Source organism: Convolutriloba macropyga, chromosome 12 (assembly GCF_964194025.1).
Source record: "Convolutriloba macropyga chromosome 12, txConMacr16.3, whole genome shotgun sequence".
Taxonomy (NCBI): domain Eukaryota; kingdom Metazoa; phylum Xenacoelomorpha; order Acoela; family Convolutidae; genus Convolutriloba; species Convolutriloba macropyga.
The window spans coordinates 3,088,540-3,107,154 of record NC_134479.1 but is presented as its reverse complement, the minus strand read 5'-3'; the positions used below and the strand labels follow the sequence as shown (position 1 = coordinate 3,107,154).

Sequence of the window (18,615 nt, the reverse complement as noted above, 5' to 3'; positions counted from 1 at the left end):
AGCAAGTATATTAGTCTTATCGGTCTTTTTTATGCGATTTTTTGCTTGACCAATTTTTCGTCTGACGTGTTTGACTTTTCGTCCTCAAGAACGGGCTAGGGCGGTAGAGATTGACTCCCCTCACTTTTGCCCCCCCCCCACTGTTGCCATCCCATCATCCCCCGATGCACCCCCCCCCCCCCCCCGCTGCACTCACTTACGCCCCTTCAATTAAGCTGACGCTAGCCTCCCTAAACCGTGCCTAGCTACTGACGAAGCCAACCGCTCGCCAGTTGTATGAGAGCGATTCGCCCGACGTTAGTCGGTTATGTTGGTTGTTTCTAATTATATTTTATGAAGAGAGCAACAAACGAGAAAAACGTAGGAGGCACAGTTTTTGCTCATTTAACGGCTGTTGACTAGTGCATTTAGTTTTTCTCGTTTGAAACCATTGGAACGTTCATTTTGTATTAATTGCTCTAAAACGAAGTTTGAAGCAATTATAGTAAACGTGTGTGTCTATGCAACATTTTCTCTTGGACGTTTTCCGCTTTTGTTAAGAGCATTATTAATTGCTCTCAAACAAAGTTTGTAGCAATTATATTAGTCCTGTTGCTCTTTTTTCATGCTATTTTTTGCTTGACCGATTTTTCGTCTGACCCATTTGAATTTTCGTTCATGAAAACGGGATAAACAGGCGGCGCTCTGCGGGCATTAAGTTTCATTAGAGGCCCTTAGCCGCGTTTAGTAGTCCTACATATGCTTAGTGTGTTGAAGCAATTTATACTAATTTTCACACTTTTTTAAACTTTTTTGAAAAGTTTTGTCATTTTCTGCGTTGTATCAGCCTTAGGTGTAGAGTAACCTTCTCTAATAGAAAACGGTACAGTTTCTAGTGGTAATCGAATGGTTTTCAACATTTTAGCATCACGAGTTTTAGCATTTTGTTTATTACAAAACATGCCATTTTTTTCGATTTTTTTTTAGAATTGTCATTATTCAGGTTTTTTTCAGCCTCAGGGGTCAGAAAACCTGCTTAAGGGTATGATAATAAGTTACTTAAAAATTTTTGGCCATGGAACAGTTTTCAACTTTTTCATATCACAAATTTTAGCAATTTTTTTTATGAAACGTGCAGTTTCTTTTGTTTTTTGAAAAATTTTGTTTTTTATAGATGTCTCTAGCCTCAAGAGCCAAGGAATCTCGTCTGAGCATAATTTTTGCTTTCAAGCGAACGTTATAGCAATTGTTTTTATCTTGCGGTCTTTTTATGCAATTTTTTAGTTTCTGATATTTTTCGGTCTCATCATTTGACTATTGGTCCTTAAAAAGGGGAATAAACATGTAAATCCCAGAGGGCACTAACTTCTCTTACAACCTTACGGCTCAATAGTATCGAAGTATGTGATTCACTGAACTTTGACTTCTGAGGTTTTGCATGATTTAAATAGTCTTTAACAAAAAAATAAAAGCGATTCAAAGGTTGCAGGCCATAAGGCCCTAGCTGAGTGGATACTGCTTTAGTTTAGTACACCGGAGTTTGAGGGTTGGAACCTCTCACTAGTCAGATTTTTTTGCGCAATTTATTGGACATTAGTCGGTGTTTTTTTACACCTCAAAGAATTTGAATTGTATTGGAGTGTCTTTTAAGATCTGTTCGCAGATTTTCATGATGTTTGAAGTAAAATGGAAGTGATGATTTTGGTCACTCCGAAACAGGACGTGGAGCGTAATTTTTGGTTTAGTCAATTAAAATTATTTGAATTGTAGGGCAGCTCTTGTCCTGCTATGTTTTTTATTTTGTCAACAATTTTATTACGAGGATATGATGTCACTGTCTCTTCAATTCTGTTTTTTTTTTATTCAATCATGCCATTTCGGTTTAATTTCTTGCGTGATGTCAATTTTCACTCTTAGTGGAGCGAATTTTTTTTCATTCGCGTGATTAAAATTTTGGTCGAACATGACTAAGCTCACTCTCACAATAACTTTCCTCACTTTCAAATTGACTTCCAAAATTCAAGAAGATAAGGTCACCTGAGTGTGTTTCACTCTAATTGAAGAGTTTTTGAGTGCAGCTAATAGAAGCAGCAATAGTTTATACAAATTCTTAATCAAAATGTAACATCAGCAATTAATAAACAGACGAGAAATTTCTTTTCGGATTTTTTCGGGATGGTCCATTTGAGATTGCAAATTACGAATATGTCTCGGCTATTTTCTGGCAATCTGCCAGCTACGTTCATTCTTAATGGTAAATATGTTTTACGCTCAGGACCATCCCCCAACAAGTTGGAACCCCTGACAGTTCAGACGGAATCATCGTCCAACTTCAATATGCCACACGTGCCGGAGAACTACAAGCTAGTGTACCAGAACACGCCATGTGACAATGTACAAGTGTACAGTGCTGATATAACTGAGATCACGCCGTGTGAGTGCAAGGGTTCAGATCCAGACCCATGTGGGCCCACGAGTGACTGCTGGAATAGACTGCTCTGTGTAGAGTGCCACCCCAAAGTGTGTAGGTCTGGTGACAGATGCAGCAACCAGAGGTTCCAGAAAGCGCAGTATCCGAGGTTATTACAACACATCTCAGATCTAACACTTTGTTGTGCTTATAGGATCCATTGAGATTTTAAATGCCCGTGAAATGTGCAATTTTTCATCTCTAACTAGGAGGACTGGTGATTGATAGAGTGCAACATACGCACAATTGCGAGTAATTTTAAGAGAAAAACCCGGACATCGTATGAGCAATTTATGCCTATTTTTACGCCCCCCATTTACAAATTATATGTTATATTATAACAGAATAGATCCCAAACCTCTTTAAGCTTCAAAGAGCAAGAAACAACGATTGAAAAAGACAAAGACGAAAACTTGTTCTTTGAGTCTACCTCAATCCTTGTGTTGCTTGGTTTCAGCAGTAATTCCTGTATCGATTCTTAATCTATCTTCAGGCGAACTTCCAGTGTGCTTAAGGTAGTCGCGATTAGTCTAATTAATAGCCGCGAAGCGATAGCGGCTATTATTGGGGACATCGTGTTTTTTACTATTCAAAGAATTTGAATTGTATTGGGGCGCTGTCTTTTTTTTAAGATCTGTTGACACATTTTCATGATTTTTGAAGTCATATTGGAGTAGTGATTTTGGTCATGCCGAAAAAGGAAGTGGAGCGAAAAAGCGAATATTTTTCGCTCTAAATATAAAGTAGAGTGAGAAAACGGTGTTTGAACAAAAATTAGCTTTCTCGCTATTGGTTTTTTGTTCACATGCGGCAATTTCACTTTGATTTTTACTGTTTTTTTCGATTTTTTGGATCGATTTTTTTTCTAAATAGTTTTCCCAATCCATTCATAGTCCGTTCTAGGTCTAGTTTTCTGTTTAGTCAATGAAAATTCTTTGAATTGTACGTCAGGACTTGTCCTGCTATGTTTTTTAATTCTTCTTCTCCATAGATGATTCTTACGAGCTGACTTTGTGGAATTTTATTGACTTTTACTGATTTGCAGTTGAAATTTTTGTACGTTACGTCATTTTTTCTGCTTTTAAGTCAATTGCGTGACTTACCTCACACAAAAAATGACTTCTGAAACCACTTAATGAACTTTAAATTTTCTGAACATTTACTAGTTGCTGATCATTAGTGTGCATCCAAGTAGTGCCAAACGTAAATGCCCTAATTCTTGAGTATAGTCTTGAGTTTTTGATTGAAAAGACTATTAGGGCTTTTCCTTATAGAGCGAGCGTAATTGTCTCATAAAAATAACGGTCCGAATCTAACCCTAAAAGTCTAGTGGTCTTTTAAAGGACTGTTGGTCAATCTTATTTCTTTAGTTGTTTGAATTTCATGGAAGGCCACAAGCGTCTATCGCGGCTATTTTTTGGCAATCTGCGGGCTATATTTGTTATGATAAACCTATTAAATAGATGACATGAAACCGTTTTCTGTGGTTTACAATGCTGCTCATTTTGCCATTTACCCTGATCAAAGACAACCATTCGCGTCATTGACGCTTTTGAACAGCCTATTTCGCACCAGCAAAACCACCAACTGCTTACAACTTATCAAAACTGCATCCTTGCGTTGTTTCTGAAGCACGAATTTTGTTTGCCCTCTGTAAAGAAAAGAACAAACTAGAGCTCTTTTGTTCAAGAATTTATCTGCGAAAAGGCTCATTGAGAAGCCTTCTCAGAAGAAGCGGAAAAGGAAGAAGCAACAGAAGTTATAGTAAGTACTCTGGTTTTTCCGAGAGTCTTCTAGATCCTGTTTGGTCGGGGGCTAAAAGATGGGCCAGCTTAATCACTATTACTTTGATAATTACCCAGAAAATGGCCCTGATCTTGAGTTTTGAAGTGGACTGCGTTGTAGACGTAGTGAGTCATAGAAAGCAATAGTACTGGCTCGACCAAAGATCTAGTGAAAACTTTACGGAGCTCAATATAAAGCAACATGATGAAATAGTCCTTGAAGCAAAATCAGAGTAACCTGCTGAAAGAAATGGAAGCTTCAAAAACAATTGAAATTTGTAAACTTGGCGACTATGGAGCTTCAAAATTATTGCCTTTTTAATGCCTAAACTTCAACAGCATAAAAAACAAAGGTGATGCCTTAACTCGCTTACCTTACTTGTTGTAAATTTACTCTAAACCCATCAGGTTTTGCAGCTTCTCATCCTTTGAATCAAAACCTAAATGATCCTATCGTTGTCAATTCATTCATAAGCTTTATTGGGACCTAGTTTGGATATGAACAACATGGTTGAGAGGTATTTCTAATTCAATCGGACCAATAGTTTAAGTTGAAGCTGCCTGGAATTTCGAAACCGAGAAATAAGAGGTGAAGCAACGCAAATGATGCTACTCTTATACTATACAACATTTTTCTGCATATAACCATTATCTTCCTATTGCAGATTCAGGGTGAATAAAGATAACTGGAGATTTACAGTATTTCAAGGAATTGAAAGATTGAGCACTGTGCTAAGCGGAAACGTGTGCAGTTGTGGACAGCTCATGAATCAGAAAAAAACTGCGCGATAGCAATTGATTTGGTTCAATGGCTAGTTCCTGCATTAGGACTAGCAGTCAAGGAAGCTCTTAGATAATTTGACGAATGCTCGACTCAGTTGATCACTAATGGGAATGATAAATTATTGTTTTCGGAAAATTTGGAAGAAGCACTGTAACTAGGGGGGGGGGGGGGGGGGTTTACGGCTCCTCCATTTTTGCTTCGTCTAAGTGAGACGTGAACTGATAATTGTGGTACCAAGTGTTTATTCTAACGCGGCTACTTTCAGTGTCTAACCAAAAGTAGAGCTTCAAGGGGTGGTGTGATGATTCAAGTAAGAAATGATTTTATCCTAGTCAAGGATGCTAAACTTTTTGAGAATTCTCCGTTTGTTGAGATTTCCAAAGAGGGGAAAGAGTTGGAAATAGTTCAAATTGCTAACTATTTGTAATTAACGTCGTAGGAAGAGAAATATCCGTAAAATTTTCCGACAAATATGAACCTGATGATATTTAAACGGATCTCAATGAAGTTGGCTGATAGCTGAGAAATTGTCCCTTAATTTATGTGAAAACTTGAAATGAAATTTAAGTTCAGTTCTTGCCATCAGAACTATAGCATGAATAAGTACTTCGTCAGAACGATGCAGGTACCGTGGTATAAAATCAGATTCTAAGCGGATGTTTCTTTGATTATGTTAGTAATAGACTCGCTAAACAGGGTTGATTTTTGATAAGACATTACGTTCTAAGGAACTTGCTTTGCTACTAGTGAAAACAATTTAAATACAATACGGTATTTTAGTGTTTCTATCGTTGCAGAGAGTTGAAATTTGGTAAAAAACTTTTTCATTGATTTTTCAGGCGCATTGATCATTGTGAAAATATTTTTCTGAGGCGCAAATTTCATTAGTAATTGGACTAAATATCTGCGAAATGATCAAATTTGGTTTGGGATTTGCATGCTTATTGCATTCTGAAAGTACTTGAATGATTTATTTTGTATTGAGAACAAGATCTACGAGACATGATTCTTATCTCTTGCATGATCCTCTTAGTAGGAAAATGCTGAATATCCGTGCGATATCGTGCCGCGAATGTTTATAATTTTTTTATCTAAACAGAATCTGATTACTGCTTTTTAAAACTGCTCTGTTACGGACATAACTAATTTTTCATAAACAGAAACTGAAATAATTAACAACAGAGCTGGTAAAATGTGTTTTTATTTTGCAAGGCTTAAATTTACAATTAACTTTTAAAGTATGCTTGGTTGGGGAAATCGTGGTTGAAATCATTTCTAAGTTCAGTCGATTCTCAGCAATTTTTCTTGCGATCAGCCTTGTGCCCACAAATCACCATGGTGCCCACTCAATTGAGTTTTTGCCTTTTATTCGTTCCCAGAAACCCTCACAATCGGGTCTTCAAAATTTCGTCATCAACCCACACAATCGGGTTGAATGAAAGAAATGAGCATTGTCACCACTCATTGGGTGACAAACGAATTCGCGCACAGCAATAACTGGGCAACTAAAATTGGGTGAGCCAAGACTCTAAATTAACCATTTTGGGGCTGAGGGTGTTGTCGCAAGAATGAGTCTCATAACAGGGGATCTCTGGCGATCAGCATTGCGGCTGAACCTCTCATTAAAGTCACTCAGACTCCTTGAGATAACCGATTGTAGGCAATTGATAAACCAGCTGGTTGAAAATTTCGGTTATCGGCAAGCAGGGCTATACGTTTCAAAGGGCATATTGTTCATACTTCCGATCCTCAGCATTTGTCAGAGCAAAACCACACCTCCTTGCCGCATCTGAAATTAGACTGGGCTGCAGTGGGGAAGTTATGGTTACGTCTAACGCAGATGGTTGTCCCGCTGACCAGCTGGGCAAGTATATGTCTCCCCTGGCCTTGAGTTATTATCTGGAATCAAATTTTTCTGTTCGCAGACGGGTGATAAGTTTGCGGTCGAGCAAGCAGCTAATATTCTATCTCTCTCTATCGTGCCGCGATATCTTATCCCCCCGACCATGACAGCTTAAAGCGTGATCACCCAGCTTGTCCAATCTGCCGTTTTGACAGTAAGGGCATTTTCGTTCCTCAATGTATAACGGAACCCTAATCCTATACTTGCGGCTCTGAATTCATTTGGCTGAAGGTGAAGGCCCAGACTAGGGATTGGAGGTGCGGAAAGCCAGGCACCAGATTGAGGCAACGTTAGTGAAAGCAAACGAGCTTTCTCCCGATTTGAAATCTGATTACTAAGAAGGTCAGAAAAAGCAGCATCGTCAAGTGCCTCCTGAATCTTGTGTTGTGTATATTGGCTAATTTCTAGATTCTTCCACTGTTTCTTTGAAAATTTGGTCTGTAATTTTCTTACAGGTTATTTGTTCTACTAAAACATCTGCCTGCGATACTGACCCAACAAATGCCGCTTTCAATTGGTCAACTGGTTGTCTAATACCAACGCCAGTTTTGCTTATTGGCAGACAATCCTGCTTCCAAGCGTTGTCACTTATAACAGTGCCTAACATATTCTCAAATGTTGTTCTCTGAAGGTTGTCAAAATCCTGCAAAATAACAGAGGATTCGTCAGATGGAGTGTTACATCGCAGGGAATATACCATCTTTGGGGGACCAAGACAGCTTCGAAGAATTCCAAGCGCACAATGTGGGTCGTCTAGATACGCCAGGTTGAGCAATTTTTCTATTTTGTTGACTCTTTTTCTCAAAGATGCAGCAACAAAGCTGGGTTTGCCGATGGCAGCGCCCAAGATCTCAAGTCCTTCTTTGCTATTTCTCTTTATTCTCTTGTCCATAGTGATCAGATCAACGGGTGACCAAAGCTCGCATTTTTCTATTGAGCTCTAAACCGCATCCTTCACCCCAAATTTGTCAACAAATTCAATGCTGCGCAGAGTTGTTGCTGAGTACCAGCAAGGATGCCATCATCCAAATACCAATTATGCTGTACTAGATTTGGTAATTTTGTTTCAATTTCTTTAATAATTGGCCACAGAGCTAGTGAAAACAAAAGCGGCCCCAAAGGATCCCTTTGTTGAACTCCCGATTGGCTACTTAAGTATGTGTTGTTAAAATGCAAATGACTGTGTTGTGAGTAGCAAAAAGTCGCAAAAGGGGCGACACTAGGTAAAAATTTTTCTACTGCTTCCAAAACCTTGCTTTGTTTCACCGAATTGAAGGCATTTTTGAAATCAATCTGCAATATTCCGGATTTTTTTTGATTTTTGCAGTTTTTCAAAGGAAACTCTTGTTGCATGTACTATGCCCTCAGCACCACCATTGACTGCTACTCCCAATTGTTTTGTGTTAAATAGATCAGCGGCTTCTGAATTTGCTTCACGAGCTATGCATTTAGCAATAAGACGTCGAATGACTTCCCCAACAGCGATAGGACGAACCCCACCTTTCAACTATTTCAATGCAGTTAGTGTTGCACTACATAGTATAGGAGCAACTAATTCGGTAAGCTGACCCCTGCTGGCTAAATTGACGAATTTTGTTAAACTAGTGATTGCTCGCTTTGATTGATCAGGGGCACCGCAGTTTACTGCATGCAGCAGATGCTCGGGATACATTTTTGACGGCCCAGCTGCAGTAAATTTGGTGAACGACTCGATTTGGGAGAATACTGATTTCTCGTCAAATTGAAATGCGTTCGTGTTAGAATCTTGATCAAATTGGTGATCAGGGTGCTTTTCCTTTGGGTGGAGCTTTTTAAGTTTATTCAATGTTGCAGCATTGTCAGGTGCAACGCCGTCAGAAGACAGAATATTTGCTGCCCTCCCAAACTGCCCCTGCAGGCAAAGAGATTTCGCGCGGCTTGCTAAAGCGTCTATTGACGCATTGCTAGTTTTATTTGACTGCTTCATTGAGGCCGCCTCGTACCACAGTGCAGCATAATCACCTGATTTCCATCGCTCAAGTCTGCTCAACAACCGTTTCTCTTGCTGCTGCTTGTGTTTCTTACCCCCACGATTAGACGAGCGTAAAATACATTTGCTAATTGCAAAGAGTTTTTTCCAATTTTCTAACGATTGCGCGTGTGAAATGCAAGCATCGTTAACGGATGTTAGTAATTCTGACCATCTCACCCGAAACTTTACAGGAATGAACTTTAGGGTAGGGATGTGCTTACTGCTGATGGTTTCAAGATCTGGGAGTTCATTTAGATTTATGTATGTTGGAGCTAGATTTGATGAACTCGCGGACTGCACTATCTCGTCTATCCGCTTCGCTAAGTCGCCTGATATCTTTTTCACTTAAGACAGTAAAGGCGTAAATTGCGAGTAGGCCCATATTGATTTGGAGCACACCATCTCATCGAAGTTTGGTCCCCACTGGTCATATCTAATTTTAGTTTTTCCAAGATGATGTTCGATAACAGATTTCTGGTACAGTTTATCTTTTTTGTCGGGGTAGAAAAAAGTTGTTTGGGGGGGGCACTTGAAAGCGGGAAGCGGTGTCATCAATTATTAATTTATTCATTTGCTGAGTTAGTCCCGAAGATAAATTGCATTGTTTTGCCCCCTGACTAAGCTCTGTAGTATTGTCAGTCTCAGCTAACAAAACCTTCTTGCTTTCTCTTGTTTTCATAACTGTTAACATTGAATGCGCAATTGCCTACCAAGTTTTTTTTATCCCACCAGATAAAATAACTAGGGCGGGGGTCGTTTTTGTTAGTTCTCACCTGTTTGAGGTCCACAAAAGTTGCTGAAGAACCACTACATAATTGATTTGCTCATGTACACAGTGCTTCTGATATGATAACAGCCAAAAAAAGGTGGTGGGGGATCAATCTAGGGTGCTCAAGATTCGTTGTAAAATTTGTTTCTACTTTTGTCTTGCTTTTTGAAATCAAGAGAGCAACTTAAACGCACGTGGAATTAAACAGGTCATTCACTTTTCTTGTTAAAGCACCGCGTCCAAATAGGGTCGGCTTTTGATGAAAAATCTTTCAGGACCACAATTGCATTTTCTGGCAAAAAATTTTCAGGGGAATGGGCAAAGTAATTTTGTGTATTGACTGATTTTCTGCATTTATCTAACATTACAATCGCATATTGAAGGTCTGAAGGGCAGAGTCTTGGGGACAATTCGTCCCCTTGTCTGTCCCCTCCAAGTCTCTTTATAGATTGAAATTTGTCAGGGGTTCTGTTTAGTACTTTCTTTGGAATTGAATTTTGCGACGAGGAAAGTCGCTTCTTTAAATCTGTTGCTTTACACCCATGATGGTTACGCTATGTTGTCTGTCATATCAGAGGATTACAATCGCCAGAGAGCAATTCAATTCGTGGCTAAATGGCCACAGTTTGCTCAGCAGATGTCTTCAGGATTATTTTTTATCTGTACTACACTAAAGCTAACCCTTGTTATGTAAATTAATCCATTCAATTGCAAAGAGAGTTGATTATAAAGTGCTGAGATGTTTTTGTGCAGGTTCGAGATTTTCTATACAAAGAGCAGAGGATGGGGACTGAAGACTAAGGACTGGATCAGGAAGGGAGACTTTGTGAACGAGTACTGCGGAGACCTGATTGACATTGAGGAGTGCCAGAGGCGACTGGGTCATCAGAACACTATCGGAGACTTCAACTTCTACTTCTGTGTGTTGGACAAGGAAAGAATTATAGACGCCGGTCCTCGAGGCAATTTCTCCAGGTTCGCTACTATTCAAAACAGTCGCAACCTCAGTAGAGCGTAAACTTCATCAACAGCGAGCACGTGCTATTTTTAATTGATTAGAAAGTAATAGATTAATAAGAGAACAGTGATTAATAGCCGCCGTCATCCTCTCAAACTCTATTATTTATACGCTCTCACGTTTAAATTTCATAGAATTTAAATTGTATTGGGGCGCTGCCTGTATTAGGACTCCAAGAAGAGTATTGGAAAGTGTTTTTTTTTTAAAATCAATAATTACCTTGAGGTAAATTGCACGAAGTGAAAGGCGCGCAAAAAATTGTTTTACTGCTGACCAATAGTGCGGAGCAGTAAGAGTGGTGTTTTGTTCATACCGCCAGTTTTCAGAGAGCAGAAAATTGAGGAGTGAACAAATTTTCTCTAAGCGGAGAATTTTTTTGTTCACATGAGGCAGTTTTTGGTTTTACCTATTGTTTTCTGCATTGAACGTTTCAATAGGTTTTTAATTGCCGCCCTCAGATTCTCAGCTGGCTATTATAGCGCTCCTATTTCTTACAATTTAACGAATTCGAATTGTATTGGGGCGCTGTCTTTTTTTTAAGATCTGTTCACACATTTTCATGATTTTTGTCAAATTGGTGCAGTGATTTTTGTCACGCCGAAACAGGAAGTGGAGCGAAAAAGCGAGTGGTTTTGCGGCGTGACATTTTTTGCTCTAATTTCATAGCTGAGTGGGAAAATGGCGAATGAACAGAAATTTGCTTTCTTTGTCTAGTTTTTTGTTTAGTCAATGAAAATTCTTTGAATTATAGGTCAGGACTTGTCCTGCTATTTTTTTTTTGTCGAATAAAAATTTGTTTCGCTTTCTTTCACTTCACAGCTTGTTCAACATATTCGTGAAATGGTTTTGAATTCTCTGGGCTAGTTCCTTTGTTCACTCATTCCGCTAAACAGCAGGTGCTCAGCAAAGCAATCTAAAGTGAACAGAATTAGATTCGAAAAACGAAATCAAAATAGAAACGGGATGAAACCATTACGCCCAATTTTAGATGAACGCTACTTGATCTTTGTTATTATTGCTCTTAGTTACTATCTCTAATGCGTTTTGGTATTGATGCTAGCCGCTGCATCCTCTCAATAGAGGAACTACAAAATCCAATCAAAATAGTTTTCACTATTGAGATGTTTTTGTACAAAAATCAATCATTCTGTTCCTTCAATACCAATTGGTGTTATGGGAATCAAGTGCGGCTATTTTCCGGCAATCTGACGGCTATGTTTAAATGTTATAATCATATGAGATTTTTTCAACTATTTCAAAAATATTTTTAGGCTCTTTTGACAGTATTTGTCCCTTTGTTTCGTTTTGTTTCATCTATTGGGAACTGAAGACACCTTATGCTTTTAGACCTTTTTATTTGCCAGTTTATTACAGTTATGGTGTTCTAAGGCAACATTTTTTCGAGGAAAAAATTAACAAGAACTTTTGGCCATTTTTGTCAATTTCTTGCAGTTTTTTCTCATTTTTCAAAATAACAGAAGTTTTTCAGCCTTTATGTATTGACTAATTTTTCGTCAATCATTGAATGATAGGAAGTCCAAGAACAAATGCTTTAATGTTATTCAATTTTTCTTGGTTTTTTGGCTAATATTTTCTATTGTTTTTTTTTGTTTCAGATCGATTTTAGTTGTCTTGTGTTGTTCTAGAATATTTCCCAAGTTATTTGCTCTCGAACAAAGTTCGTGTCAGTGTGTGTCTTTTCATCGGTGTGTCTTTTGTCTGCTAGACTTTTGATGGTTTTGAGTGCTTTTTGTAGATCAGTTCACATATTTAATTTTCGCAGTCAATTTAGAGTAGTGATTTTGGTCACGCCGAAACAGGTAGTGGAGTGAAAAACCATAATTTTGGACTCTATTCGTACAGTTGAGTTGAAAACGGTGTTTAAACAAGAACTTGCTTTCTCAGTTGTGATTTTTTTGTGGTAATTTGACTTGATTTTCGCTTTTGACTTGGTTTTTTCCCTAGATGCTTTTCCGAATCAATTCCAGTCATTTCTAGGTCTAGTGTTTTTTGTTTAGTCAGTGAAAGTAAGTTATACATATTCTTAATCAAAATATAACATCTCAGCATTTAATAAAAAGAAGTTTCTTTTTTGGTCTGTTCATTTTACTATCGTTTTGAGATTGCGGATCTGCGAAGCTATTTTGGCTATTTTGTGGCAATCTGACAGTTATGTTTCCTCGTAGCGCTTCAATCCTAACGTCGTTTAGTGGGCTCAGTGAAGGCTATTTTCCGGCAAGGTGCTGGCTATGTTTTAAAAAAGTGGCAATTAGAGGCAAGGGGTGTTGGGGGGATAGACCTGTTTCTCTTGGTTCCGAACAACTTTTGTATTTGTGCTGCGATAGATTTTGAAAAGTAAACTAGCAGTTTGTAGTAGCTAATATGGGATGATATTGTGATCTTTTTGATCATGACTCACATTGTTATTCATGAGATCTATAACAATCTAATTTCGTAGGTTCATGAACCACTCGTGTGACCCTAACTGTGAAACCCAAAAGTGGACAGTCAATGGGGACATCCGGGTGGGTCTATTTGCCCTCACTGACATCAACCCTGGTTCGGAGCTCACCTTCAATTACAACATGGACTGTCTGGGCAATTCGAAGCTCAAGTGCAAGTGCAATTCGCCCTCCTGCAGTGGCTACATTGGAATGAAACCACTCAAAGGTGGATCCAGCAACCTTGATAAAGATCGCAAACGCAAACGGAGAGATCGCAGAGAGAAGCCGATGGACCAGTGCTATCGCTGTGGCAACCCGGGTGCTGGATCCAAAATGATATCTTGCGGGCGCCAGTTTTGTGGCAAGATCTACCATCGTACCTGTCTGAAGGCGGAAGAGGTCGGACCAAACGCCCTCCACTTCGAGTGTCCTCTGCACGTATGCGATGTGTGTGCTAAAGTGGCTGTCTATATCTGTTCACAATGTGATCACTCCACTTGCCAAGAACACGAAAAAGGACTCATGTACGAGTTGGACGACCACACATTCAGGTGCAAGTTCCACTACCATCTTCTCATTGAGAGGTCCAGGCCACACAGTATGCAACAACCAAGCAACCTTTTCGTCAATAGTAACACCAAAGCAATACAACACAATCAGTCGGACGGCAGCAGTGCTACTAATGCCGCAGCCGCGGGATCTGGTCATAATCAGACTGGTCCTGGTGCCGGGCAAAGGACACTGTTAGAGGTGATGGCCGCGTCGAGTGGACATCAGTTCAGCTCCACATCGTCGTTGGGTCCCTCTGCCAATAGCAACAACTACCCTTACTCTGCCTCGGCAACGAGTCCACCTCCGAACACTTTATCACACCAACAGCTCAATGTCAGCTCCAGTCAACACAGTCGAGGTGCTCATACTTCGAAACACCATCACAGCCATCAACTGAAATTCTCGGAAGTGGGTTCTACTGGAAAACGGGGCAGTGGAACAGATATATCTGAACGGAATAATCCGTCGTCCACCGCCAGCCACCATCACGAACAACTGCCTTCCACCGCCGCCTCTGTCTCCGATAACACTACTTTGCGGTTCCTGTCCTCCGATTACCACTTACACAGAGGAGGAAGTAACCATGGAAACCGAGAGGCCATAAGCCCAGTGGCCTCTTCTACTCAACAGCCTTGGTCTCACTTATCAAACAACAGCAGGGCTAAAATACCTCCATCTGATGTGGATTCCTCATTAAACAGTGCTCATCATCGACTGAAACAGCACCCAAGTGGGGAAGAATCAGTAAACAATCTCATCTTGAACATTGCAGCAGCTGCTGCTGCCCAAACAACACAGCTGGCAAGGGCATCAAGTCAAACGATCCTCACCCGTGATACACTGGCCAGCAGTGAAAACGGTTACTTTAAAACCTTTATTTCCCAAAGAATGTAAGTAAAGGTTGCGTGACGCTCCTTCAAACTTCAATGAGAAATCTAGCAGAAATCGAGAACCGCATAGTGGTTTGAGAAGCAAGCCAGAATTTCAAAGGGATTTAGCAGGAGTTGCGTGACCTTTGTAAGTTTGAAATAGATGTGATGTTTAAAACATGTAATATGTGAGACATTTGCATTTTTTTTCATGGAACTTAATTAGCACAATAATAATAATAATTTTTAGTAAGGTTATTAAAATCATTTTAACGCATCGCAAAGCACTGGTCCATCTTAGCATCAGGGCACAATAGGCATTTCATGTTATTTGCGAATGGACCCATGCAGTCGGTGCTTTTAAATTTCTCAATCTATCAGGTTCATCGAAATTTCTACGTTTTGCTAAGTCTATTTGTTGAGACGTCTTCGGTGCCAAATTTATGCTGGACTCAAGTGGACCCGAGTTATCAGGTTTGCATTTTATTGGGTTTTTCAATCCAAATTTTTCTTTAATAATATTAGAATCAATTTGATAAATATTAATTGTAATAGATGAGAACTATAAGAATGATTATAGCGTGATGATAATTAACCTCGCCAACGAAGTTTCAACCAAATATTGTATTCGTGTGTTTCTTTTTAATTGCTCTCAAACTAATTTTGAAGTAATTATATTAAGCCTGTTGGTTTTTTTATGCGATTTTTCGCTTGACCGATTTTTCGTCTAACCCATTTGACTTTTCGTCCTTAAAAACGGGATAAACAGGTAGCGCCCAGCGGACATTAAGTTTCATAAGAGGCCCTTAGCCGCGTTTAGTAGTCCCTCAGGTGCTTAATGTGATCAAGCTACCGGCAAGTCCGTAGTTAAAGGTTAAAAGGTCATTCTTAGGAGTTTTTGAGCCCAAAATGTTGCAATTTTTTGTTTTTTGTCATTTTTGTTGGACCAGTCTAATATTCAGGCTGGTTAAAGTTGATAAAGGTCTTTTGCAAGACCTAAGTACTTTTTGACCATTCTAAGAGCTATATGTTTTGGTAATCCAAACAAAGACACGCAAATTTATAATTTTCACAATTTTCTTCAAGGTTTTTGAAAAATTTTGTCAGTTTTTGTTTTTCGGCCCTAGGTGTAGAGGAACCTCCTCTATTAGATTATGGCACAGTTTCTAGTGGTAATCGAATGGTTTTAAACTTTTAATCACTAATTTTAGCATTTTTTTTTTTGACAAAACTGGCTATTGGCATTATTCAAGATATTCCAGACCAAAGGGCCAGAGTTCATTTTTAGAGTAGTTTCTGCATGTAATGAAATGTTTTTCAGGTTTCTGATATCACGAATTTAAGCAATTTTTTCAAAAAAAAAATTTGCAAGTTTTTTTAAATTGGTTATTTAGGTTTATTTAGTCGTTTTTTAGGTTTCTCCAGCGTCAAGAGCCAAGGAACCTCATCTAGGGTATGATGATAGGTTACTGCATAGTTTCTAAATCTAATTGAATGTTTTTCAAGGTTTTAATATTACGAGTTTATGCAATTTTTTAAAAAAATATTTTCAATTTTGAATTAGAAGTTTTTTGGAATTATTTTTAAAGTTTTTTTGAAAAGTTTGTTTTTTCGGCACCAGAAGCCCGGTGACCTCCGGTTTGAAAAACTGGTTAAAAAAATTAATATCATATTCCAAGTGTCTGGATCTTTAGGGCCCAGTGAAATTGTTTGAGGCTTGAAATAGGGGCGGTGGATAATCTCCTGAGACACTGAAATGGTTCTAAAGGCATATCACAAATTTTAGCAAGATTTTGTTATAGCTGCGAAGCTGTAAGCTGAGCGTAGCTATATTGCGTTGCTCTTGGTTTTTTTTTTGTTTCGTCGTCTGACGCTTTTTTTCGTTTTACATTCGTTCACACAGCAAAGCTGAAAAATTTTCTTAATGACTTCTTCCTCTCACTAACGGCGTTTGCGTGCGTGACGTCATTTCTCACTCGCTTTAGCAAAAGTTTTTAGGTTATTTGCGTGATTATATTTTGATCATACGTGACTTACCTCACTCAATAAAATGACTTTTGCACTTTAAAACTCAGGTTTAATTTGAATTTGTTTAACTTCAAAGAAACTCATATTTGCAGTAAAGGTCCCTAATAAGAGGCTTCTGTGGAGTGAATTTTAACAAGCTTTATTAATTTATCGCTGAATGTTTTTTAGCCTAGTTTTTTGAGCGGGGTCAATTTTATTTTCAAATTAGATCTCTATCTGTTTCTATCTCTATTATATGTTATATGGCACGCGAGTCTATTCTTTCGCAGCTGTTCCGGCAATCTGCCGGCTATGTTTAAAATTTGCAATTGTTTTTAAAATTTTTTTAATTCTTTTGCATTTCTGAGTTTAACAATCATTACTGGCCAACGAAACTTTTGAGGCCTTGCAGATGGCTTACTTGACAGAACTCCAGAGACTAAAATTGGTTTTGAACCTTTTTTCTTGCGAAATTTGCAAACTTTTTTTGAATTTTGCACTTTCAGTTTTTTCTATGATTTAATTACAAGGCTAGAAAACTTGAAGTAGGAGAGTGGAATCTATTCGTGGAATATATTTCTAGTTCTCTCTCTCTCTCCCTGTTGGTTGACTTTCTTTCCTTTTTTTTCTCGTTCACGTTTTATCTGGCACATTCTGTCTCTTTCCTTAACTCTTTTGTTGATGCCGCACTTCAGCTGCTGTTATTTGGCGTGATGTCATCTATTACCCTCACCTCACGCCCATTCAATAAAGCTAAAACTAGACGCACTAAACCGTGGCTAGCTACTGATGAAGCCAACCGCTCGGCGTTCGTTTGATAGCAATTCGCCCGACTTTAGTCGGTTATGTTTATGCAGAACTTTTGCTTTTGAGTTTTCCAGCGACTTTTGTCCCTGACGTTTTCAGTTTTGTTCATCCAGATTGCTCTCATTCTGACCTTCGATTTCCCGGCACACCTTGGCTGAAATCAGGCTACAAACAAAATGTACAGTTGCCTGTCTTCTACGTTTTTTGGTTATATCAACTTATTTGTCGTGACTTTTAGGTCAACTGTGTTAACTTTTTTGACCTAAATGTTGTGATAAACTTATTACATAACTTTTTTGCTATCTATTATGTAGTGTTTCAGTTTATTTTATCAACGAACCAGATTTTGTTTCTTGGCTAGCCCTTGTCTACGAAGGAATTTTTGTGATCTCACTGCAAGACTTTTTTGTGGCTTCTGCTTTGCTGCGAAACATAACCACACAAAAAACTATGCTATGGTGTTAATCAATAATCTAACAAAATCGATTAAAATTCGCTCTTGTGTAGCTCAGAAAATCATTCAAAAGCAAATTGAACAAGATTAAAAAAGCCTTACTTATCAAGGGCTCTATTCCCTCCAGTTCTCTAAGATAGCATTTTAGTACAGAACGTTGCTCAAGAAATAGGTGTAGACCTTTTTTCGACAAATTGGATTCATTACGTAGCGCATTGTAAGAAGAACGATCAGACTGGCTGTCAGCTTTTATTTTTGATGTTCAAGAGCATTTTGAAACGTAAACAATTTTAATCCAAGGCAAAAAAGTTAATCGACTGACATACTCGATCTAGCGAAATCAGAACGAGAAGCACAGTATCAGCTTTGCGTCGAAAAACGCAGCCTACAGCAAAAATTCATTGACAAGAGTTTTGTCATCAGAGCGGAAGAGTGACTTAACGAAAATGACAAAACAAGGATAAATAACTGCTTCAATCTAAAATTTTTAATGTTCAATTTTCAAAGTTTAATCATGCTAGAGAGATCTCCCACATTGACTGAGCTAATGGTTGCAAAACAGTCTGGTTTAATCAGAATCGTTGAGACCTCGCTCGATACTTCAGTGCCGTATCCGGCTGTGTTCTGTGGGCTCCCGCACGCTATAATAGGATGGTTTAACGGGCAGGAAAAGCAATACGGAGCCGTTATTCTAGCAATCAGTAAGTCATGTGCCAATAGGCTCGAAGTTTCAAATGTCAGCATTGAAGATTTATATGTCACGT

The 18,615-nt window shown here is 38.7% G+C and overlaps 1 protein-coding gene across 1 annotated transcript in view; it reads left to right on the top strand.

Moving 5' to 3' along the window:
* The window catches only part of LOC142350755 (histone-lysine N-methyltransferase NSD2-like), a 57,627-nt gene that overhangs the window by 31,554 nt on the left and 7,458 nt on the right, over nt 1–18,615 (top strand). The window contains exons 5-7 of the mRNA XM_075402710.1: nt 2,255–2,558; nt 10,454–10,675; nt 13,177–14,573. Of these exons, the coding sequence (XP_075258825.1) occupies nt 2,255–2,558; nt 10,454–10,675; nt 13,177–14,573 (1,923 nt within the window). The remainder of the gene's footprint in view (nt 1–2,254; nt 2,559–10,453; nt 10,676–13,176; nt 14,574–18,615) is intronic.